The sequence below is a fragment of the Myxocyprinus asiaticus genome, chromosome 33, assembly GCF_019703515.2.
Source record: "Myxocyprinus asiaticus isolate MX2 ecotype Aquarium Trade chromosome 33, UBuf_Myxa_2, whole genome shotgun sequence".
Taxonomy (NCBI): Eukaryota; Metazoa; Chordata; class Actinopteri; order Cypriniformes; family Catostomidae; genus Myxocyprinus; species Myxocyprinus asiaticus.
Window position 1 is genome coordinate 6,590,811 of NC_059376.1, and position 25,647 is coordinate 6,616,457.

Here is a 25,647-nt window from a genome sequence, read left to right on the forward strand (position 1 = left end):
TGATCAGAAGGTCGGGGGTTCAAGCCCCAGCACCACCAAGATGCCACTGTTGGGCCCTTGAGCAAGGTCCTTGACCCTATCTGCTCCAGGGGTGCTGTATCATGGCTGACCCTGCACTCTGACTCCAGCTTAGCTGGGATATGTGAAAAAAAAAGAATTTCACTGTATATGTGCAAATGTATAATGTGTGATAAATAAATAAAATTATAATTAATTAATTATTTAGCATTTTAATCGATTGACAGCCCCAGTTAAAATCTAAAGTCATGTTGATATATTGACAAAACTAGCACACTCCCATTATAATCAATGAAGTGGTCTATTGCAAGCAAATGACTTTTAAAAGACTAGAATGTGACAAAACTAAACCACTTCCACACTTATACTTTTTCGGTTTTAAACACAGTTTTCCATTTCCTAATGTCATAGTTTTCCAAAGTATGCCATGCTAGAGAGCATTTTTGAAAGTCACCGTTTTCTGTAGAGCAAAACTTCGTTCAAGTGTGGATGAGAGGCGTAAATGTAGCAAAATCAACGCATTTTCAACATAGTATTGTGGACGTGGCCCTAAAATGTGAAGTTGCGTTTTAGACTGCTTTGTTCGTTATAACATGAGCAGTCTATTTTTGTTGCATTGCGCCATTTACTTTCATTATAGACATGGTGTCATAGATTATGGCCGAACACAACAATACTTCAGGCGCCTTGATCGATCAGATTGCTATCTGAATGAGTATGCACATTACATTTACTTCTGACAATACAGGGACACAGATCGTTGGGCCATAAGTAGTTTTGTTTGGGAAGAGTAAAGTTTATCTCTGTGGCCTGACAAACCAGATGCATTTACATTCGGTTGAGTCACATCATACATTCAGTTTCTGAGGTGGTTGGTTTGAGTGATCAGATTGCCGTCATCTCGAATGTGTCTTGGAGTGCATTTACACTTTGCCTTTTCACGATCAGATTGCTATCTGATCAGTGACTACGTTTAAATACCCTCAGAGAGACAGAGAAAATTGGTTCAGGGGACTACGTAAACTCTGTAAAGATGGACTTGAGCCAAAGAGAAAAACAATCGCTTTTCTTCTAGTAACCCCCAAAGCCCATCTCCTGCACAGTGCCAATGCATCAGGAGAAGCAGCACTAATCCTCTTAAGAGACTCAATGCTACCTTGTCAGCCCATGTCCAAATAAAGCTGAGCTTTATGGTATTTATAGGGAGACTCCTGCTGTGACTTTGGGGGAGGTTGTGGGAAAGACATATGAATGCTGGATGCTTCCCCAGGGAACAGGCAAACATAGGGCTAGTCTGTCTCCCAGAGGGGCGACAATGTCTCTGGGACATCCTACTAATAATGAATAGTAGTCATTTTTGTTGGTCTCATTGGGGTTAGTTACAAGAATGTTTTAAGCAAAAGTGTCAAGCAAAAATATAGACTTTCTTGTATCGTCAATAATAATAATAATAATAATAACTGCTTACATTTATATAGCACTTTTCTAGGCACTCAAAGCACTTTACATATAATGATGCTGAGGCCTATATGTTGTATAATTGTACATTCATTTATGGTAGTAAGTAGGCCCGTGTCAATATGATGTCTTTGTTGTATATCCTGTGTATTATACTACTCAAATGTCTCATGTCTTCCACTGATAGTCAAGCCTCATCCAATTGCACTGGGAAGTAACACATTTTACCATGAAAACCGTAGAGAGATTTGAGAGACATGAAACTATCATATGTAGGAAATAGGTTGTCTGGGATGATGGACAATTAACAATCAAGGGGTCGTTGTACAAAAATTTTCAATTGCAGAATTCTGCAATTTACCAAACTAAATCAAATCAAGTATGTCAGAGTCTTGTATAAAATAACATAATTGACATTGTTTAATTAATTAAATTGTGAGGATTTTGTGGCTGTTCCATTTTTTTGCACCCTAAAGGGGAGTTTACGATCTCAAAGTACCATTTATGCAAGTTTCTTCAACTTTGGGCATTCATGTTCCAGTGGTTGATCTTTATTAAAAGGAACAGGTTTAAAATTGTTCTATTTTCTTAAATGAGGGTCACATTGAAACTGACTTGGAAACTTTTTACCAGGCCTTCATCTTTTACTTTTGGTAAATATATATATTTATTGTTTTAGCCTTGTTATGACACAGACTTTCAATATTAAACTAGAAAAATGGTTAAATCCAGTCTCCCACTAGACCTCTCTCCCCATCAAAAGATATCCAAATATCAGAGTTCAGTTTGATATCCAATACTAGTCAACATCAACAGCATGTGATGTTAACTCTTCTACAAGCCCAAGAGGTAGGTATAGAGAGTAGGGCAATACAGAAGAAGGCTTTAGAGTAATGGCAGAAGGCAGGAGAGTGATGGTAAAAATGAGCTTATGAGTTTTTTGAATAATTCTAAATGCTTAGTGTGACTTCGTCAGAACAGCACAAACTGTGTTATTATATCAAGTAAAGACAATGGAAAATTACTGGTTCACAACCTCGTCATGTGGCATTAAAGACCTTGAAATGGAGACAACTCTTTATTTCTAACTTGTGAAGACAATACAGCACACAACATAAGATTAAACAGAACTACTATTTTTGCCAAAATACTAATTTTGCCGATAATTAAGGTGGTGGAAAAGGCAGATAACCAGTAAATTAGGTGATAGTTTTTTCAAATCGATTCATAGAATATCAAAAATATATATTATTCTCTCCTTACCATGACAGGCACAGACATAGAGGCTAGAAGAGTCACAAATGAATACAATCCCAGATGCAGTTTATTGTTCAAACACAATCCCAATGACAACCAGGAACAATGAAGATTTGGTGCACAACATGGGGCTTTTAACTATAAACAAGCCCTAAACACACCTGGGACTCTTATTTTGAAATGACTGAGATTTAGCCCTGTTACAATGCTCTTTGTTAAGCCTTAACCAAGCAAAGCTTTTTATATCCTTCATATTTTAATATATACAGTATATACATAATATTTTATATTTAATTCCACCAGATGAGATGGCGCTGGCCACAGAGGAATGCAAAGGAATTAAAAATAAAAAACAGGGGGCCTGGGTAGCTCAGCAAGTAAAGATGCTGACTACCACACTTGGAGTCGCAAGTTTGATGAGTGACTTCAGTCAGGCTTCCTAAGCAACTAATTGGCCCGGTTGCTAGGGTGGGTAGAGTCACATTGGGTTAACCTCCACGTGGTCACTATAATGTGGTTCTCGCTCTCGGTGGGGCGCGTGGTGAGTTGTGCGTGGATGCCACGGAGACTCGCTCAACAAGCCACGTGATAAGATTTGCAGATTGATGGTCTCAGACATGGAGGCAACAGAGATTCGTCCTCCGCCACCCGGATTGAGGCGAGTCGCTACGAGGACTTAGAGTGCATTGGGAATTGGGCATTCCAAATTGGGGAGAAAACCGGAGAAACCCCCCCCCCCCCCCAAAAAAAAAGAATGATCTGCAATTATCAGCATATATTTAACGTATGTATTTATCGATAAGTTCCGAAAAAACGGTATATCTGTCTACCTCTAATTTCAATATTTATTGTGGGGAAATTATTTCTATACATTTTTCAAAAATTAGGTTGTCCCACAGTTGTGGTGTCATTTCCATCACACTAAACAATTTTGTACCTAATAAAGTTTTTTTTTTTTTTTTTTTTCCAAAAGTTAATGTACTTGTTAGCTAAGTAAACAAAAGTGTGAGTAAGGAGCATGCTTGAAATGAAATATGCAACGTATTACCTGAAAGTGATGTTTGAAAAAAACAAATCCAGGTAAACATCACTTATGAGCAGAATATTTCTATTGGCCGTTAATTCCAATCAAGCAGTTATTTTGCCATATTGCGTGAAAATATTACTTATTTAATTTTGCATTTAGGATACATAAGTAGTTAGCAATGAAATTAGCCTTAGCAAGACAAAGGAGGCTACCATTTTATTTCAAAAGTGTTAAAAATTAAATTTCCATCAGCGCCGTCATTTCTACCTTAGAATTCTATTAAACGCATTACAGAATTTGGGATGTGTGATATTGAGTGAGTTCCCACTGTGGTGGAATTTTCATAACTTCAGAAAAAAATGGCAAAAATTACATAAATCTCCTGTGAAGCATGCACTGTTGGACATTGTTAAAAAATGAATGAGAGTGTGAAAATTATTTAACAAGACTTTATTTTCTTTGAATCCACAGTGATAAAAATGCCCTAAGTTGAAGAAACATCCATATAATTAAACAACATTAAATGATTTTTAGCCTACATCCCTGCTTCATAATTTCTTGCTTTTTGCTTCTCTTTTAGCGTTGTTAATTTCCAAACAAAGAATGGTGCCACACCGCTATACCTTGCATGTCAGGAGGGTCACCTGGAAGCTGTCCAGTACCTTGTTAAGGACTGCGGGGCGGAGCCAAGGATCAGAGCCAATGACGGGATGACACCACTGCACGCTGCTGCCCAGATGGGACACAACACTGCCATTGTCTGGCTGGTGAGGTTTTATTTACAGGTTTGCCTTATTAAATGATTACAGCATGTCAAATATTTATTGGATGATTTAACACATCTGATATTTTTTTTCAATGCTTGGCGTTCAACACAAATTAATCAGCATTGACAGCATGTGTGGCATAATGTCATCTACAACAGGAAATATAGAAAATAAGTGTGTTTTATACTTGAATATGATTTATCCTTGTCTGGAGGATTTATATTTTACATTAGGAGATGTTTTTATTGGCAGCTCTACTCAGTTTTACAATCAGCCACGTGGTATCGCTGCATTATACAGAGAACGTGTACATGAGCACAGTATCAATACATATTACATTATTAAAATAAACAGATCATTCCTTTTGCGTTAAGTTAGAATATTGGAAATCTGGAGTTTTCCAAAGTCCTTATATCTTGGGCAGGGCGACTGCGAAAAGAATGTACTAGTTCAGGACTGTGAGGTTTGGCTGTATATGATAGCAACACCTAGTGTTCAAAGTGTGAATGTCATGTATTTCTCAATAGCGGACCAAATTCTGTGGTATTTCTAAAATCTCTCGTGGGCCGCATCAGAGCAGGCAGCGGGACATAGTTTGGACACCCTCACTTTAGGTGCATAATCAAGCTTGTTGTAAGATCACATGATCTGCATCCTGCAGTAAGCGATGTTAACAGATGTCTACACAAACTACTTTTCATCATGGTGAACTTTTTGTCTCCGTACAGATGAGTTTTACAGAGATCAGTCTGTCTGATAGAGATAACGATGGAGCCACTGCCATGCACTTTGCCGCCAGCCGCGGCCATGCCCAGGTCCTCAGCTGGCTCCTACTGCACGGTGGGGAGATAGTGACTGACAGCTGGGGAGGGACGCCGCTGCATGACGCCGCTGAGAACGGAGAGCTGGAAGTAAGCAGCTACCATGATTCACTATGACAAGAATTGTATAGTAATTTTTATCTGTCATGGCTTGCATTTGTTATTGCAATAGGATTTATAGCTACTTGACATCTAAAACACATCACTGGGACTTAACTACACATTGTCCAAATTTAGTTATAAATGAAATCGTGTCTTTTTGACTTTGATCTGTCCCGTGACAGACGGATTTGTTTCAACTACGCTCAGATTCAGAGAACATGGAGTGTGAAAATAGCTTCCAAAATGTGACATATTTTATGTGAAACAGAAGATTCAGTGAGAAATAATGCAAACCGATCACACTGAATTTCAGCGAAAGGTGGTCGAAAGTTCTGCTGCTGAAATCGGTCTGTGCTTACTGAAATTAAACAACCAAATCCCCCCAGTTGAAGTGTTCAGGTGAAATGTCCAAAGGGTGGCACCAAAAGTGAGATATAGTTGTTAATTATGTAATACAGTCAACAAAATTGTACATTTTATCAACTTGACCCCAAACCCCAACCCTAAACCTAACCGTCAGTGGAGTAAAAATTTAATTTCAGAGCAAAATTGCAAAATTGAAACGCGCTCACGATTGTTTATATGAATGCAGTTACTTCCTGTTCCTATTGCTGACGGCACGCTGCACGAGGGTTTGTAGCCTGCTACCCTGCTTAGCATTGCTTATTATTGTTCTCATACATTCGTTGTATTTTCCTTTGTCATTTTACCGCGTTTCGGGTTTTTCCGCTTTTCTACTGGTTTCATCTGTGTGTATTTTACCTGTTGCTGCTGGCGCCTAGCTCGAGTCTGTGTTTGTAGCCTGCTAGCTTTTTTAGCTTTGCTTATCTATCTGTTTTCAGCTTTTAATCCTTAACATCTGCCATTTTTCATCACGCATCAGGTTTTCCACGTGCATCCGCTTTCTATTTTTATTGCGATTAAACTGCGTGCATTTTACAGCGCGCACCTGTTTTTCTCCTCTGTGTTACACGGATTATTGCATCGATCTCAAAGCACCGCTTATCAAGAACAACCATAACAACAAACAATTGTGTGAGGGATTCACATCGATCTCAAACCCTCACCGCTCAGGAACAACCAACAACAACAACAAACAACTGTGGTAAGTCATGGCATCCGCTCATGTTATTTCTTTCTGCATTGCATGTCACATGTTTACAATAGACTCTTCCATCAGCAGTGAGGGATTCACATGTGATAAATGTAAAGAATTATTCAGGCTGACGGAGAAGGATAATGAGTTAGAGACACGCATCCGAACGCTAGTGGAGGTCAGTGAGAAAGAGAAGCCGGTAGATACTGTTTCGGATGCGGGCAGTACAGAGAGCAACACACACACTTTGGTTCCAGCTGTAGAGCCCCCACAGCAGGGCGATTGGGTGACGTCTCGGCGGCATACTTGCTCAGCAAAGCGACACCACTCTCCCGTTCCTGTTAGGGTTTCCAGTAGATTCTCCCCACTCAGTGATGCACCCACTGAGAATCATGTTGAAAGATCCCTTGTTATTGGTGATTCTATTGTAAGGAATGTGGAAATAGAGACTTCAGCCACTATTGTTAAATGCATTTCGGGTACCAGAGCGTCTGACATCAGATCAAATTTACAAGTGCTGGCTAATGCTAAACGTAGATTTTTTTAAAATTGTTATTCATGTTGGCACTAATGATGTCGGGCTTCGCCAGTTGGAAATCACTAGAAATAATGTGAAAGAGGTGTGTGAATTTGCAAAAATTATGTCAGACACTGTAATATGCTCTAGCCCCCTCCCTGCTCATCGTGGTGACGAGGTTTATAGTAGATTAGTGTCACTGAATGGCTGGATGTCTGAGTGGTGTCTGGAGAATAGAATAGGATTTATAGATAGTTGGAAGAGTTTTTGGGGTAGACCTGACCTGCTAAAGAGAGACGGACTCAATCACTCCAGGGAAGGTGCCGCTCTCCTCTCTAGTAATTTGGCTCATAGTCTTAATAATGATAGTATTTGACTAACTGGGTCCCAGGTCAGAAAGCAGACAAACTGGTTAATCCGAACGTCTGCTAGCTGCCTTGAGATGTCACACAGGTCACATAAACTACAACACATAGAGACTGTATCACCTAGATATCATATAGAGACTGTGTCTGTTCCCTGAACTACCAAACACAAAACTCTCACTAAATCATTTAGAAAAAATTTGATTAAGGTCAAACTTGAACAAAACAAAAACATTTAAGATAAACATCATATAAAGATAGGGCTACTAAACATTAGGATTCTTCCTCACATGCAACTTCAATCCTTCGCTGTCATAGGTCATGAAGAGCTAAAAAAAACTTAGCGAAACATCAAAAGCCACAACATGTATGTTAGATTCAATACCAACCAAGCTCTTAAAAGAGGTATTTCCTGTAATTTCAGAACCTCCTCTTAATATTATTAACTCCTCGCTATCCATAGGACATGTCCCAAGAAACTTGAAAAACAACTTGATCCTGGAGAACTGGCTAATTATAGACCGATTTCAAATCTCCCGTTTATGTCGAAAATACTAGAAAAGGTAGTATCCTCCCAAATATTTTCATTTCTACAGAGAAACAGTATATATGAACAATTTCAGTCAGGATTTAGGCCTCATCACAGTACAGAGACTGCACTTATCAGAGTTACAAATGACTTGCTCTTATCATCTGATCGTGGCAGCATTTCACTTTTAGTGCTTTTAGATCTTAGTGCTGCATTCGATACGATAGATCACGACATTCTCTTGAATAGGCTAGAGAATTATGTTGGCATTTGTGGAGTTGCATTAGCATGGTTTAGGTCCTATTTAGCAGACCGCTACCACTTTGTCTATGTAAATGAGGAATTGTCAAACCAAACAAAAGTAAAGTATGGAGTGCCACAGGGATCAGTTTTAGGGCCTCTGCTTTTCTCCTTGTATATGCTTCCCCTGGGAGATATTATCTGGAATCATGGAATAAGTTTCCTCTGTTATGCCGACGATACCCAACTTTATATTTTCTCAAAATCTGACGAAATTTCACATTTCTCCAAATTAGCAGAGTGTATCAATGAAATAAAAGATTGGATGGCCAGAAATTCCTTCTACTCAATTCCGACAAAACGGAGGTACTAATTATTGGACCAAAAACCTCTAAAAATAAGCCGCTAAAATATAATTTGACTCTCGATGGATGTACTGTTACATCGTCTTCAACAGCGAAGAACTTAGGTGTTATATTTGATACCAATCTGTCCTTTGAAAATCAAATTACCAATGTTTGTAGAACAGCATTCTTCCACATTCCAGTCACATGCTCTCTGTTGCTGATGTCGAAAAATTAATTCATGTGTTCATGACCTCAAAACTAGATTATTGTAATTCATTACTGGGAGGATGTCCAGCAAGATCAATAAATAAACTTTAATTGGTTCAAAATGCAGCAGCCAGAGTGCTGACTAGAACAAAGAAATATGATCATATTAGCCCCATTTTATCACCGTTACATTGGCTATCTGTTAAATTTCGTATTAATTTTAAAATTCTGTTTACTACGTACAAAGCTTTGAATGGTCTAGCTCCGCAGTACTTAAGTGACCTCCTACCACGATATATTCCATCACGTTCATTACGATCGCAAAATTCTGGCTTGATAATAGTTCCTAGAATATCAAAATCCACAAAAGGAGGTAGATCCTTTTCATATTTGGCTCCTAAACTATGGAATAGTCTCCCTAACACTGTTCGAGATGCAGACACACTCACTCAGTTTAATTCTAGACTAAAGACTCATCTGGTTAGCCAGGCATACACCTAATTTATCCAACAACTCACAATTAGGCTGCTTTAATTAGGTCTGCCGGAACCATAAACATTGATCGTGATCTATAACTCTGCAATAAATTGAATGGCATCTATGCTAATATTATTTTATTTGTTTCCCTGTCTCAACCTCGGGACTCCTATCCTGAGGTCACCAGAACCGGCTGGATCCAGCTCCATTCCTGCTTCGTGTTGGACTCCACTGCTACGTGTCACAATGTGATGATGACTAATAGCAGCCGGTGCCAGCCAAACATCACTTCAGTCTATTACGATGGACTTCAGAGGATGAACTGATGCCAACTCCAACCATAAGACATTGGATACCTCGTATGCCATTGCCTGAACCTTGGATTTAGGATAGACCTCACCTAAATTACCAGCCAGGTTGAACTGCGATGCACCTCACTGATCTGCCTGCATCACCTCGGTCTAATGATGGACTACACTCTTGAAATGGAATACACAGACTATCAATTAATTGCCAACAAAAGCCTTCATCGGCCAACTAACAAAGGACAATGCACCTATGTGAACTTCTGCAGTTAATCCAGGATGAACTTCAAAGATATTAGTCATTAATCTTACAGTTCATACAAAATCTTTGTTTAAACACTGACCTTTAACACTTACTTAGTTTAATAATTTTAAACCATGACTTGCACTATACATTAGTAATATTGGCATTACATTCATGATGTTAGCCAGAGGGAACTGGACCCACAGTGAGCCTGGTTTTTCCCAAGGTTATTTTTCTCCATTAACCAACATCTTATGGAGTTTTGTGTTCCTTACCACAGTCGCCTTCGGCTTGCTCACTGGGGTTATAAATACAATTATTATTTAATTACTTATTTTTAAACACAATTCACAATCGTATTTTATCAAACTACACAATGATGACTCTAAGACATTATAGATATTACAGTTTCATTTTCTGTTAATGCCTGATCTGTTGCGATTTATTTTACAAATAAAAATGACTTGACTTTACTGGTTTCCACAGAAGCCGAACTCATGTCTTAGAGGTTGCTAGCGCAATGCGCTATCAGTAGCACCACAGGGAAAGTTAAATACAATTGAATTTGTGCAAAAATGTCTGATGAGGTAAATGGTGCTTGTCAGTAATTCGGCAGAAAGGGGTCGATTTCAGGGAACATGAATATTCGGAAGCAGCATGTTGATTTCCAGTGTGTTCATGTTGAATAATGTTTGGTGGGGATTAATTTTATCCATTGTGATTTGATAGGTTACAGTATTTATTGGTTAATATTGTTTTCCCTGTCCATGCCGCCCATGCTTTAATGGAAAAAAAGGTGAAGGTAGCCATTACATATGGATGAAAGATTATAAAATTAGAAAAACCTACACTGATGAATGCAACCAAGGACCTTTATTAAGAAAGTAAATATGGTCAGTTTTTATTTATTTATTTATTTATTTTTTTGTTATTAACATTTTTATTCATAAAAAACCAATAGACACAACATAAAATACGGAATCAGGTATATAAATTAAACCCTTCCCCCCGAACATCCCCCCCACCCGACACAAACACGCATTACAGTGGTCTCTTACAATTATAGCAAAAAATTTGAAACAAACTAAAAAAAAATACTTTCAAAAAGCAAGAGTGCACATACACATCAAACTAAAAATTAAAAATCAAAAATCAAAAATCCCTCTCCACTGCCCCTCCCCTAGAACCCTCCAAAAAATCAAAATATCCACCCCACTTCCTATTAAACAAATCCCACTTTCCTAACCTTCTGAAGATTGCCTCCTCAAATGCCGCAACTTCGCTCATCTCCCCGCACCACTCCCGAAACGAGGGTGCCCCAGCTGTCTTCCACCCCCTGAGTATTATTCGCCTGGCCACCATAACTCCGGCCAGGACCCAACCTCTCAAGTGGCTATCCCCAAAATTTATGACTTCCCCATCACCCAAAATACAGAGTCTGGGGCAAAATGAAAACCTTGTGTCCAACACATCACACATAACTCCCTGAATCTTTAACCAAAATTCCTGTATTTTAACACATTCCCAAAAAACATGGGTTGTGTCCCCGTCTTCTGATTGGCATCGCCAGCAGGTGGGTGTGTCTTTAAGACCAAGTCTATACAATCTAGAGGGGGTCCAATATAATCGATTCAAAATCTTAAATTGCATCAGACGCATCCTTAAATCTCTGAAATGTATATTTCTATTGAAAGTGCCGCTCTTAGGGGCGGACTTAGCACTAGGCAAATGTAGGCAACCGCCTAAGGCCCCTAAAAGCTGAGGGCCCCCTAAAAATACAAATGATAGTTTTTATATTATTAAAGCAAAATAACATATGCTGAAACTTGAAATATCGCTGTTATAACACCAATATGATTATTATTGCTGTTATTTTCAGCACAGTCAATGCAAGCAACCCCCTTAGATCAGGCTTCAATGGAATATTCCAAGGTTTTACACAACTACACAAGTTTGTCGAGGTAACAGGCAGGGAAATCTCGGGTGCTTCAACTTTAGGCCATGGACGTGCTTTGAGGTAATGTTACCTCTGCACTGTGCACTGGTCACACAGCTGCGCTTTAGATCAGCGAATCACAATTTTATGTACTGCATGTAAAAAAGAGCAGCAGGTGATCACTTAAAATGTGAGGTATTATTCTTTTTGCCCTGAAAGTCTGTGAATGTCTAGATGCTTTACTTCTAGAGGATGAGTTTTAGTAGTGGTTAGAGGTCTTCAACCCGACCCGAGCCCGAAGGGAGCCGAGAACCCGACGGGTTTCGGGCCGGGTTCGGGTCAGTTTTTCAAGTAGGACTTCGAGTTTGGGTGGGGTTCGGGTTTGTAATTAATGAAAAAATAAACAAGCTAATTAAAATGTGATTGATTAATAATTTTGCTCACCCGTAAGAGTTGGCAGAAAATCCGTTCTGATTGGCTGGCTGCTATAGGCAACTCTTGTGAGCAAGGATGGATCATGAATTGGGCCAATGGGGCCAGTGCCCCAGGGCCTCTGACTACCTGGGGCCTCGGGGGGGCCTCAGGCTGAGAGGCCCATGGTTGCATAACACTCAGAAACAAGGCACTGCAAATGCAAAATATACACTAGATACACTAAATATAACTAGACAAACAGTGCTTGAATGTGTGCCAGCCATGTTATCTCTTCCTGGGACCCTAATCAGAGGCCCTAATATAATTTATTTTTTATTTTTTTATGTAATACTTCCTGATAGCACACGCACATCACCCAAGAGTCTATTTGACGTGTGCATCTACATCTGGATTTATTTTTTTACAATGTTTACTCATCTGCAATACGTCTTTAAGACGCATGTCAATAAGTATGTCTCGGATGGCATAATAAAATCATAAAAGGCTGTAATAAAATCATATATGAAAAACAATTATGCATTTTAGCATATTTGTACTTGGCTTCCTTATATGCATGAGTGTGTGCATATGTGTCTGTGTGTTTTGGTCATGTGTGATTATCCTGCTTTGTGATTTATTTATTAATTTATTTTGTACTGGCCATTTGCTGAAGTTTAAGTGCCATTTGTTAGTTTTCAACTAATTGTGATTAAGTCTGTATTTGGGCTTGTCACAGTTATGATGATTATTGTCAAATTGTCATCCTTAAGGTGTATGTGTGCTTAATATTTATTAATTGTAATTTATTCATATTTAAATTGAAATCGTAATAAAATAGGTATACATGAGTTCCTTTAAGTTCACCCAAAAATGAAAATTCTCTCATCATTTACTCAATCACCCTCAGGCCATCCCAGATGTGTATGACTTTCCCAGATGTGTATGATTTTTAGAAGAATATCTTAGCTCTTTAGATTTGTTCATACAATGCAGGTGAATGGTGACCTAAATCTGTAGGTACTCACAATGCAAGTGAATGTTGGTCAGAACTTAGAATGTTCAAAAATCACATAAAGACAGCATAAAAGTAATCCATATGACTCCAGTGGTTAAATTCATGTCTTCTAAAGCAATGTGATAGGTGTGGGTGAGAAACAGGTCAGTATATATCTACCTATGACCAGCCCCGACCAGTAGGTAGACAAAGAATGTGAATCACCAAAAAACAGAAGAGATTTATGGTAAAAAAAGAACATAAATATTGATCTGTTTCCCATCACACACATCATAGTACTTCTGAAGACATGGATTAAACCACTGGAATCTTATGGACTACTTTTATGCTGCCTTTTATATACAGGTGCATCTCAATAAATTAGAATGTCGTGGAAAAGTTCATTTATTTCAGTAATTCAACTCAAATTGTGAAACTCGTGTATTAAATAAATTCAGTGCACACAGACTGAAGTAGTTTAAGTCTTTGGTTCTTTTAATTGTGATGATTTTGGCTCACATTTAACAAAAACCCACCAATTCACTATCTCAAAACATTAGAATACATCATAAGACCAATAAAAACATTTTCAAAAATATTTTTAGTGAATTGTTGGCCTTCTGGAAAGTATGTTCATTTACTGTATATGTACTCAATACTTGGTAGGGGCTACTTTTTGCTTTAATTACTGCCTCAATTCAGCGTGGCATGGAGGTGATCAGTTTGTGGCACTGCTGAGGTGGTATGGAAGCCCAGGTTTCTTTGACAGTGGCCTTCAGCTCATCTGCATTTTTTGGTCTCTTGTTTCTCATTTTCCTCTTGACAATATCCCATAGATTCTCTATGGGGTTCAGGTCTGGTGAGTTTGCTGGCCAGTCAAGCACACCAACACCATGGTCATTTAACCAACTTTTGGTGCTTTTGGCAGTGTGGGCAGGTGCCAAATCCTGCTGGGAAATGAAATCAGCATCTTTAAAAAGCTGGTCAGCAGAAGGAAGCATGAAGTGCTCCAAAATTTCTTGGTAAACGGGTGCAGTGACTTTGGTTTTCAAAAAACACAATGGACCAACACCAGCAGATGACATTGCACCCCAAATCATCACAGACTGTGGAAACTTAACACTGGACTTCAAGCAACTTGGGCTATGAGCTTCTCCACCCTTCCTCCAGACTCTAGGACCTTGGTTTCCAAATGAAATATAAAACTTGCTCTCATCTGAGAAGAGGACTTTGGACCACTGGGCAACAGTCCAGTCCTCCTTCTCCTTAGCCCAGGTAAGACGCCTCTGACGTTGTCTGTGGTTCAGGAGTGGCTTAACAAGAGGAATACGACAACTGTAGCCAAATTCCTTGACACGTCTGTGTGTGGTGGCTCTTGATGCCTTGAGTCCATTCCTTGTGAAGTTCACCCAAATTCTTGAATCGATTTTGCTTGACAATCCTCATAAGGCTGCGGTTCTCTCGGTTGGTTGTGCATCTTTTTCTTCCACACTTTTTCCTTCCACTCAACTTTCTATTAACATGCTTGGATACAGCACTCTGTGAACAGCCAGCTTCTTTGGCAATGAATGTTTGTGGCTTACCCTCCTTGTGAAGGGTGTCAATGATTGTCTTCTGGACAACTGTCAGATCAGCAGTCTTCCCCATGATTGTGTAGCCTAGTGAACCAAACTGAGAGACCATTTTGAAGGCTCAGGAAACCTTTGCAGGTGTTTTGAGTTGATTAGCTGATTGGCATGTCACCATATTCTAATTTTTTGAGATAGTGAATTGGTGGGTTTTTGTTAAATGTGAACCAAAATCATCACAATTAAAAGAACCAAAGACTTAAACTACTTCAGTCTGTGTGCACTGAATTTATTTAATACACGAGTTTCACAATTTGAGTTGAATTACTGAAATAAATGAACTTTTCCACGACATTCTAATTTATTGAGATGCACCTGTGTGTATATATATATATATATATATATATATATATATATATATATATATATATATATATATATATATATATATTTGGGGGTAGGATTAGTGATAGTCTAAAGAACTTACTATTAGCTTTATATAAAACAAAAGAAGTTTATTGTACGGTATGCTCTCATTTAGGTGAGAAATTAAAACTACTGTTTTTCTGTTTACAAAGTGGAGCATTTTCGTTCATATTTACCTCACCTTCAAATAACACCCTGATACTCTCATTCGTCCATCTTTTTAGAGAATGAAAACATTCCTAACTAACAGAAATGAAAATGAGAAGTCAATACTTATGTTATTGTAAGAGTGCTGTGTAGCTGGTTGCAAAACTTTACACGGAATTAAGCCACCTTTATTCGTTTGTAACATTATCCATCTCAGCTGACAGAAAGATCGAGGGAGAGAAAGAGTCAGAGAGTATTGTCTCTCGTTCTACCCTCCTGAGGGCTGAACACATGACAGCTGTCATTACCAAAGTACCCTTTTACTGCACTCAGTAAAACTGCTAATAGACTCATCTCTCTTTCTCAAACTGTTGTATGTCAACAGACATATATTCACAACCTACAGGAACAGCACACAGCCTGGGAACTGATGTTGTGTAGTGAAGAAAATCAACTGTATAGTGGAATGGATTTAAATGTTCCAGCCAAGGGTGACTTTCAATTTCCCAGTTTCTGCCCATATACCTACAGTATATGTAGCCTATTCAACAATTCATCATTGCTGATTACATTTAATAATGAATAATAAATCCATTAATTCACTGTTTAATGTAAATGCACGCCATTGTGTAACCAAGGTCCATATTCTTGCTAAACCTTAATCCAATTCCTTAAGTACGTATAAGGAGCAGTAAAATCGTTCCACAGCTAAATGTATTTAATGTTCGGGTCCCAGATTGTGCTAGTTTGGTGGTAAATGTAAAGTTGTGTATCTCTCTGCAGTGCTGTCAGATTCTGGTGGTGAACGGAGTGGATCTGGGCATGCAAGACCAGGATGGATTCACAGCAGCAGACCTGGCAGAATACAACGGGCATCAACAGTGTGCCAAGTATCTCCGCACAGTTGAAAACATGGTTAGACATACACACACACACACACACACAAGTTTTTAAAGAGAAAGGACTCACCCTCATGTTGTTCCAAACCCATTGGAGAAGTTTAGTTAATTGTCTGAGCTGCTCTCTTCCATACAATGGAAGTGGATGGGGACCAAGGACTGTCAAGTTCCAAAAGGCACCATGAAAGCATCATAAAAGTAGTCCATGTGACTTGTGCGCTACATTCCAACTGTTCTGAAAACTTTGTGTGAGCAATAGTTTGGAATTTAAGTTATTATTCACTGAAAATCTTGATTTTTTTTTTTGTATGGAAAAGAGCAGCTTGGACATTCTGCTATAAATAACACCTTTCATGTTCCACAGAAGAACAAAAGCAGTTTAGGTTTGGAATGATGTAAGGGTGAGTAAATGATGACGGAATCAAGGGTTTCATAACAAAAAGCAGATTGTATATCGCTGTAGTTTTTCTGATCAGGAGTACTCCAAAACATGTTCATGAAATGCTTTCATTTTTTCTGGTCATTTGATTTGTTGAGCCTTTAATGTTTGTCACAGAGTTTCTTGCAATGGCAAGTGTTAATTGTACATGTATACATTGTACGTCTATAGAGAATAACAGTTTGAGGTTTAGTGTGTCCCCAGAGTAATGATGTGGGATGTTCATCAGCTGTGAACTCCTTCGTTAGTGTCTGTAATTAACTTCTGTGGAACATGGAATTCCCTGCCTTAATTACACTCGAAGAGTTTGCTACACAACGCTTTTGAAATGTTTGAAGTTTGAAGTTGTGTGTTTTGAAGTTTCACTTTAGGCTTTTTCTTGGATTAGTAATTAGTAATTTAAGTTTACATGTGTATTACTGTGAACTCCAGAACCAGTTTATTGTTCCTCATGATATGATCATGAGGATTGCACACTCACATAAACACTCCTTTTTCAGCGCTGATAGTGATAAAGTAACTGTAGTGATGTAAAACTAAAATATTGTAAATAACAGTTGCTTAATGAGTGAATTATTTGCAGAGACCTGTATGCAGTAATGTGGTGAGTAAATATTTTGGATGATGTTTTAATGAATCTCTTTCCTTCTGAACACATCATTTGCCTCTCAATCAATTGATTTGAAAACCTCTGTGACAGTTGCTTATCTGATCTTAAAATCACCCTTAAAGGTGTTGAAAGCGATTACAGCTGGTTTGCTTACTTAGCCACTGAATTAGATGGCCCGTTGACTTTTTGCTGTTTACAGAGTCTATGGCTGTCACAGAAACAGGTGTTATTTCTCAAGACATCTATTTCAGTGATATCTGTAAGGTATTAGGGACATTTTATACATGCTATTCCAAACAATCATTTGCAACAATAGTTCTCGACCTTTTTGACTCCAAACCCCTTCCCCCATTGTCCGACATGTTTTTCGAAGCAAAAACAAAAACTTGGACGGTCAATGGATTAATATACTTATCACGATTAATTTTCAAGATTTCAGATGTTTCAGGAACTGTCAGTTTAATTGTTGTAGGCCTTCATTTTGATTTTAGCTCTTCTTAGGATTTAAATGAATTTATCGTATTTCAAAATATCTAATTTTAAGTCATTTTAAGTCACCTTGAGGCTCCCTTGGAAATTTGCTGAGGCCCCCTAGTGGGCCCCAACCATCTAGTTGAGAACCACTGGGTTACAGTATATTTAACTTTTGTAAAAATGCCAAATAAGTGGCACGAGTCTTCACTTAAAGGCCCTTTCACACCAAACGTGGTGCAAAAAAGCAAGACAAATTGCAGACAAATGGCACCTCACTGCTGGTGTCATGAAAATTTGAGCCCACCCTGACAATGATGGACTGCACTCTTGAAATGGAATACATAGACTATCAATTAATTGCCAACAAAAGCCTTCATCAGCCAACTAACAAAGGACAATGCATCTATGTGAACCTCTGCAGTTAATCCAGGATGAACTTCAAAGACATTAGTCATTAATCTTACAGTTCATACAAAATCTTTGTTTAAACACTGACCTTTAACACTTACTTAGTTTAATAATTTTAAACCATGATTTGCACTATACATTAGTAATATTGGCATTACATTCATGATGTTAGCCAGAGGGAACTGGCCCCCACAGTGAGCCTGGTTTTTCCCAAGGTTATTTTTCTCCATTAACTCTTATGGCGTTTTGTGTTCCTTGCCACAGTCGCCTTCAGCTTACTCACAGGGGTTCTAAATACAATAGTTATTTAACTATTTAATTATTTAAATTTTATAGACAATTGTAACAGGTTAGAAGGAATGGAGGAGGTGAGAACCGGCTTAACGATATAAATAATATTTTAATAATAAACTGAATCAAAAGACGAACACACACAGGTGTCGGACAGCTGTCCGTAACTCTCTCTCTGTCACACTGCTGTCTCCAGACGGCCTTTATCCCTCTCGGGATAATCAGCCCAATTAGGGGCCGGGTGTGCGGAATCATGACCTGGCCCCGCCCTCCGCCCTGCCACATCCCTCCCCCGTTCTATCAGGCCGGGGAGCCCCCGGCATGAAGTACATCTACATGGGGGGGCGTGCCTTGTGCCCCGTCTGCCGGCAGGTCATCCCCGTCTATCTGGATCAGGGGAGGGGACAAGAGGAGGGAAACAAAAAAAAAAGGTGGCACCTACACGCCGTAACGGCGATCGTGCCAAATTAACAAAACATTTAAAAAGAGAGGGAAAAGGCCAACACGGAGTGGCAGCGGGAGAGAGAGAGGAGAGAGAGAAAAAAAATAAAAAATTTACTTGCCGGTTCTCCGATACGCTGTAGTCCGTTCCTCGGCCACTCCTCCACCCTCTAGTGGACGACAGCCGCACCTCCCCGGGTGAACCGGAGGCAGTCCTCCAGCCCCTGGCGGATAGAACTCCCCGCCACGTTTTTGGTGGACGGTAGGGGTCTCCCTGGCAGCGGTAACCGCTCCAGGCGGTTGGTTGGGAGCCCCTCCTCCCCTCGCGGTTGGCGGCCGTTCCTCCGCTTCCAGGCGGCCGGGCTCCTCTGTCCTCTGGCGGATGGCCGCGGCTGCTCCTTTGGGGTGGATAGTAGCGGCGAGAACTCTACTATGGTGCATCCCTCCTCCTTCCCAGATTTTGGCACCAGTGTAACAGGGTAGAAGGAAAGGAGGTGGTGAGAACCGGTTTAACGATATAAATAATATTTTAATAATAAACTGAATCAAAAGACAAACACACACAGGTGTCGGACAGCTGTCTGTAACACTTTCTCTGTCGCACTGCCGTCTCCAGTCGGCCTTTATCCCTCTCGAGCTAATCAGCCCAATTAGGGGCTAGGTGTGCGGAATCACGACCCGGCCCAGCCCTCCGCCCTGCCACAACAATTTACAATCACATTTAATCAAACTACACAATGATGACTCTAAGACACTATAGATATTACAGTTTCATTTTCTGTTAATGCATGATTTTCTGTAAAGATGCTTTGAAACGATGTGTGTTGTGAAAAGCGCTATACAAATAAAAATGACTTTACAATCGAGTTTGCAGGAGGTAGCCATTTTTAAAAAAGCCTATCATGTTATTGTGGTATATGGTAAGCTAGCAGGCTAATCGGCTAGCCATATGCCAAAGTCTTTCTAGCAAGTCAGTCCACTGTTGACCATCTTTGGAATGCTCCCGTCCCGGGAGGCTATTTCCAGTCATGACAGTGCAGCTCCTATCTACTTGAATGGGGGAACATAGAAATCTAAAAAAAAATGGTTGGTCAGGGTTACGATCAAAGAGCATATTTCAAATCAGCTGTAAAATCTGACACAATGGTATCATAAATTGTGCTTCTTTACCTCAGATTACGAAAAAAAAACAAAAACATAAAAACCCAACAATGTTTCCGGCTTGTATAGCTAATGCACGTTCTTGAGATGATTGACAGGCGATGTCTGTATCTAAAAGGTGATTGGCTCTTTTACTTGTAAGGTGGGACTTCCTTTCACATCTGTTGACCGTTGGGTGCTAGAGCTTCTTGGTTGGGCTTTCCAATTTCTCCCATTCATTTTAACAGAAGTGGCCCATCTCTGCTAAATAGTTTCAGGATATGCTAAAGTAGTATGCTAAACGGTTAGCTTGCAGAATGTAAGCTAATTGAAAGACACAAAAAACTAAAAATGTTTAATGTTACAATGTATTGTTTTGGTAATATACTATGATGTGTAACATCTTATTTAAAAGAAATTAATTGTATTTATATAGTTATATAGACCATAATAGCAAAAAAGTTTACTAAATTTCTAGAATTCAAAATTCAGATTCAAACCCTTCAGTCACTGTTCTAGCTCCATACTTCAGCGCCAGCAATTTCGATGGTTTGGGTAATGACAGCAGCCCCTGACACGTGAGCCAAAGCTCAGATTTTATTTGTCAGGGCATTTTATCATCTACAATGTAAAAAAAAACAAACAAAAAAAAAAACACTTTGTTTGCGCACAAATGCTCGCTCCGGTGTGAAAGGCTCTATAGAAATCCATTGTTTCTATTCAAAATCTTCAGCATAGGAAGAAATCCTGGCAAATATTTGTGTTTGATGTGAAAGGGCCTTAAAACTAACATTAACCCAATAAATAGAAAACCTGTTGATCACAAGGAATGCTGCTGTTTTTACACTAGGTTCCAGAGTTATGCGTATCGAACCCGAGATCCATATGTGAAAAACAATTCAAGAGTCTGATCCATACTGTTTTGAGAGAACATATGTTGAGAAGTCTGATGCATTCAAAATCTGGCTTCTTTTTAGAGTGTGGAACACAGAGTCTTGTCACGGGACCCTTCTACAGATCTGGAGTATAAGCAGCCTGACTCGGGCTTGTCCTCTCCCAATGCCACCCTGCCCACCGCGGCCCCTCTGGTGGCCCACTTTGACATCTGCTCGCCCTCCAGCTCGCTGTCCAATTATGACTCTGCAAACTCCAGCCAGTCCAGCACTGGAGAGAAGAGGAGTAGCACACCTCCCTCACGAACACCTACAGGTTAGAGAAACACCAGTTAAAAATCAGTTAACCCGTGCAGATAAAGCTCTCCGACTTTAGCCTTTCAAAAATTGGTGAACTCCACATACTGCATCCTGTTACCAAAATACCCATTATGAAAGTCAGCAAAGAACCTTTTGACCATGTGCACACTGCAAAGTTATAGGAGTGACAACTGCATTTCAATACAGGAGTAAATGTTTTAAAGTATCGTTCTTCAGGATACTACTGGATACCACTTATGGAACTCTGTGTGTGAGAATGGGATTAAGCACTAATAGGGAGAGACTGAATTGTACTGTATATAGCTGCAGTGTGTTCGTTGCCTGAAATACACTAGAGTTTCAACCATGTGGTCCAAGAAGAATGATTTTAATCCCTTAAATGTGATGTCAGAAAGATTGAATTAGTATTGTTAAGGGGAAAATGTCACAAGATAACAGGGTGGAACAGAATGTGTAGCAACAAAGACATATTCTGAATTTTCTTGGAAAAAAAGCTACATTGTGAAAGCATGACTTTTTACTTAGAATGAAAGCATGGTTTAGGTAGAATTTTGTCAATTGTAAGAAACCCATTCAAATGTAATGGTGATGAATGCAAATTTGCTGATATTCCTATGAAACCACATTCAAAAATATAATTCATGTGCAATTTTCTTCTCTTGTAATTTTCTTCTCTTTCTTCTGTTAAAGTTCTCTTGTATATTCACTAAACAAAATTAAATCTGTCAAATAACATGAATAAATTGAGTTTATTATTAGTTATATTAGTAGTAATTAGTGTGTTCACATAGCACACAAATGGCACTACTTCATAAGGAGGACCCATTTAGTAAAGTCCTCAATATAAAATTTCATAAATTACTTTTTATTTACATGTTTTTCTCTTTATTTCCTCCATTGCTATGTGTTTTGAATACATCTCCACCTCTAAAGTGACACATGCATAATTTCCCTGCTTGCTTAATGCAGCATATTTGAAGCATTATCTTAACAATGGTGGGAAAAGTTGAGCTGGCTGAAGCAGAACACATTGAGCACTGCTGTTGCCATGGTGTTGTCCGGGACACCTGCAGTGAAACATCCCAGTAATGTCCTCTAGTGGACACAAACAGAACATTCATGCCCATTATTTAAGGTTCATATTTAAGGAGTCTCTAACACTTTTCTGATAAGTTTTAATATTTGCACTACCAGTCAAATGTTTGGACAGTCTCATTTATGTAAAAATCTTTTGATCGAAAGATTTATGCTTAAATGCATGACATTAGTTCGGTAGGCAAATATAAATTGTGCCTACGTATGAATTTCTTTCTTTTTTTTTTTTTTCAATTTGGAATGCCTAATTCCCAATGCGCTCTAAGTCCTCGTGGTGGCATAGTGACTCGCCTCAATCCGGGTGGCGGAGTACGAATCTCAGTTGCCTCCGTCTGAGACCGTCAATCCGCGCATCTTATCACGTGGATTGTTGAGCGCGTTACCGCGGAGACGTAGCGCGTGGAGGCTCATGCTATTCTCCGTGGCATCCACACACAACTCGCCATGCGCCACACATTGTAGCGACCACGAGGAGGTTACCCCAACGTAACTCTACCCTCCCTAGCAACCGGGCCAATTGGTTGCTTAGGAAGCATGACTGACGTATGAATTTATTTACAAAACTAACATTTTATTTGTATTTTTTTAACATAGCTGCAGCATTAATTTATATTTATATATTCTAAGTTACATTTATATATTCATGATTGGCATTTACATATTCAGATGTATAACTAAATATTCAGTTGCATTTATATATTTAGAATTTACATTTATATATTCAGATTTATATTTTGATTTGCAACTATATATTCAAAATTTTTACTATATATTAAGGATTTATAACTATACACTTTAGATTTACAGTCAATTATATTTAGATTTATTACTATTCGGATTTACAATTCGGATTTAAAACTGAATTCAGAGTTATATTTATATATTCAGGATTTATATTAAAATATTAAAATCATCATGGCTAGGTGTGGGGTTTGGCCTAGGGGTTAAACTTTATAAAATCAAAACACCAGATTTATTACTATTCAGATTTACAAGTGTATATATATTCAGATTTATAACTATAAATTCAGAGCTACATTTAAATATTCAGGATTTATAACTATATATTCAGATTTACAATTATATTCAGATTTATAAATATTCGGATTTACAATTACATACTCTGGTTTATAACTATAAATTCAGTTACATTTATATATTTTGTATTTATAACTAGATATTTGTACTTACAACTATATACTCAGGATTATGTCAATATATTTAGGATTTATAACTATATATTCTGATGTATTTATATTCAGATTTATAACTATGTATTCATTTTTACAATTATATCATATATTACAACTTTACATTTAATATATATTACAACTATATATTGCAAATTTTGAAAAAATATATTCAGAATTCCTATTCTGAATATATTTTGTGTCTATGTATGAATTTCTTTACAAAACTAACACTTTATTTATTATTCTTTTAACTTAGCCCAAAAATTAATTTATATATTCAAAGTTACTTTTACATATTCAGGATTTGCGTTTATATATTCAGAGTTGTATTTATATATTCAGGATTTATATTAAAATCATCGTGGTAATGTTTGGGGGATTGTAACAAGTTCCTCAGGGAATGAGGAAGCAGGAGACGGCGTTCTTAGTCCGAATAATCTCAAAGTTTTATTCACAAAGACTTTGCTTTGCAGTGGCTTCTAACGATCACACACACAAGATCAAACTTGGCTCTCACTCCCCTCCGGGCTTCTCGTGTTCCCTTTTCTCCCCAATGCCACTCACTGAAACACAGAAGAGCTGTTAGGGAAATTATACACAGGTGCGAGTCCTGACCATTCATTTCTCCCAGCCTCGCTCTCCATTCACAAACCAGCGCTCGGACAAGCCCCCGCTTCCACAGGGTTAAACTTCATTAAATTAAAACATCAGATTTATTACTGTTTGGATTTACAATTATGTATTTAGATTTTTCCTATAAATTCAGAGTTACATTTATATATTATGGATTTCTAACTATATATTTGGATTAACAACTATACCGTATATTCAGATTTATAACTATATATTCAGGATTTTCAACTTTCAATATACTGTATATACTGTGTGTGTGTGTGTGTGTGTATGTATATATATATATATATGGAATATTAAAATGTGGATAGTAGTAATAATAAAGAATGATTAGGTGTGTCCAAACATTTGACTAGAAGTGTATATTTTTAACGTCATAGACGGAGGAGGCACTATGAATATATTTAAATATAGATTTTCTTTGTCTAAACCAGTCCAGAACACACAAAGGACATATCAGGAAGCAAGGTCTGTAGCTCAGTTGTTCTTTGCTTCTTTGTTGTACTTGTTCTGTGGGTGATGATGTACGACTGATTCAATGAATGATTAAAGCATTGTGTTTTATTGTAGGAGCTGCTGATTCGGCCATCACAGACATGCAGACGTATATGGACATGTTGAATCCTGACACTCAGAATGCGACCGAACCTGCACACCTGCCACCACCTCCGACGTTTCCCCCACCCCCACCTCCATCAAACTCCACCCACATCTCACCTCCCCCACCCACATACCCCCCACCCAAACCACCTGGCGAGGAGGCCTCCGCCGAGTACCTGAAGGTGAAGAGGAACCTTCGCAGAGTGGACAATGACATAGTAAAAAAAGAGGTACATTATGAATCTTTGTGTTTTTATGCGTTCGTGTATTTTTTTTATTTGAGATATTTTATGAATAGAAATGATGTGCATTATAGCTAGATCTGTCGTCATTTACTGACCCTCTCATGTTGTTCCAAACCTGTATGAGCAAACAAAAAAGTAAACGGTGACTGAGGCTAACATCCCAACAATAAGAGGGTGAGTAAATGATGACAGAATGGTCAGAATTTCAGCCATTTAAAATAAATCACTGTGATTTTATTCCCAAACAGAGTTTATTAACCTTATAATAAACAACCTATTGACCTTACAATGAACTTTGGGCCAAACACTATTGGATAAAAAGGGTGGGAGGATAGTTTTTTAGTTGTCACCAGCATCATAGTTCCAGATTGTTGTTGTTTTACGTTACTTTCATTGATATAGCAGACGCTTTTCGTCACAAAAGGTACATTACAATGTAAAGAAGTCTACAAAAATGTAATTTATTGTCTTTGTATGCATTCATTCATTCATTCATTCATTCAGAGCTGCACTGAAATTAACTCTGTTCAGAATACTGTGAATGCAGCACATGTGGCCTTTAGTGAGTCTATCTACTGTATGTTGCTATTAAGTTGAATAAACAGAGATATCGAGCCATGAGGATAATACTTGATAATCACAGCGTTTATTCATGGAATGTAGGGGGATCTTGCTTTTATAAATTAACAGTATAAAATGAAAG

At 38.4% G+C, this 25,647-nt stretch overlaps 1 protein-coding gene across 1 annotated transcript in view; it reads left to right on the forward strand.

The window, feature by feature from the left end:
* The window catches only part of espn (espin), a 130,133-nt gene that overhangs the window by 33,184 nt on the left and 71,302 nt on the right, over positions 1–25,647 (forward strand). The window contains exons 3-7 of the mRNA XM_051670149.1: positions 4,341–4,527; positions 5,256–5,438; positions 16,046–16,177; positions 20,942–21,173; positions 24,670–24,929. Coding sequence (XP_051526109.1) covers positions 4,341–4,527; positions 5,256–5,438; positions 16,046–16,177; positions 20,942–21,173; positions 24,670–24,929 — 994 coding nt within the window. The remainder of the gene's footprint in view (positions 1–4,340; positions 4,528–5,255; positions 5,439–16,045; positions 16,178–20,941; positions 21,174–24,669; positions 24,930–25,647) is intronic.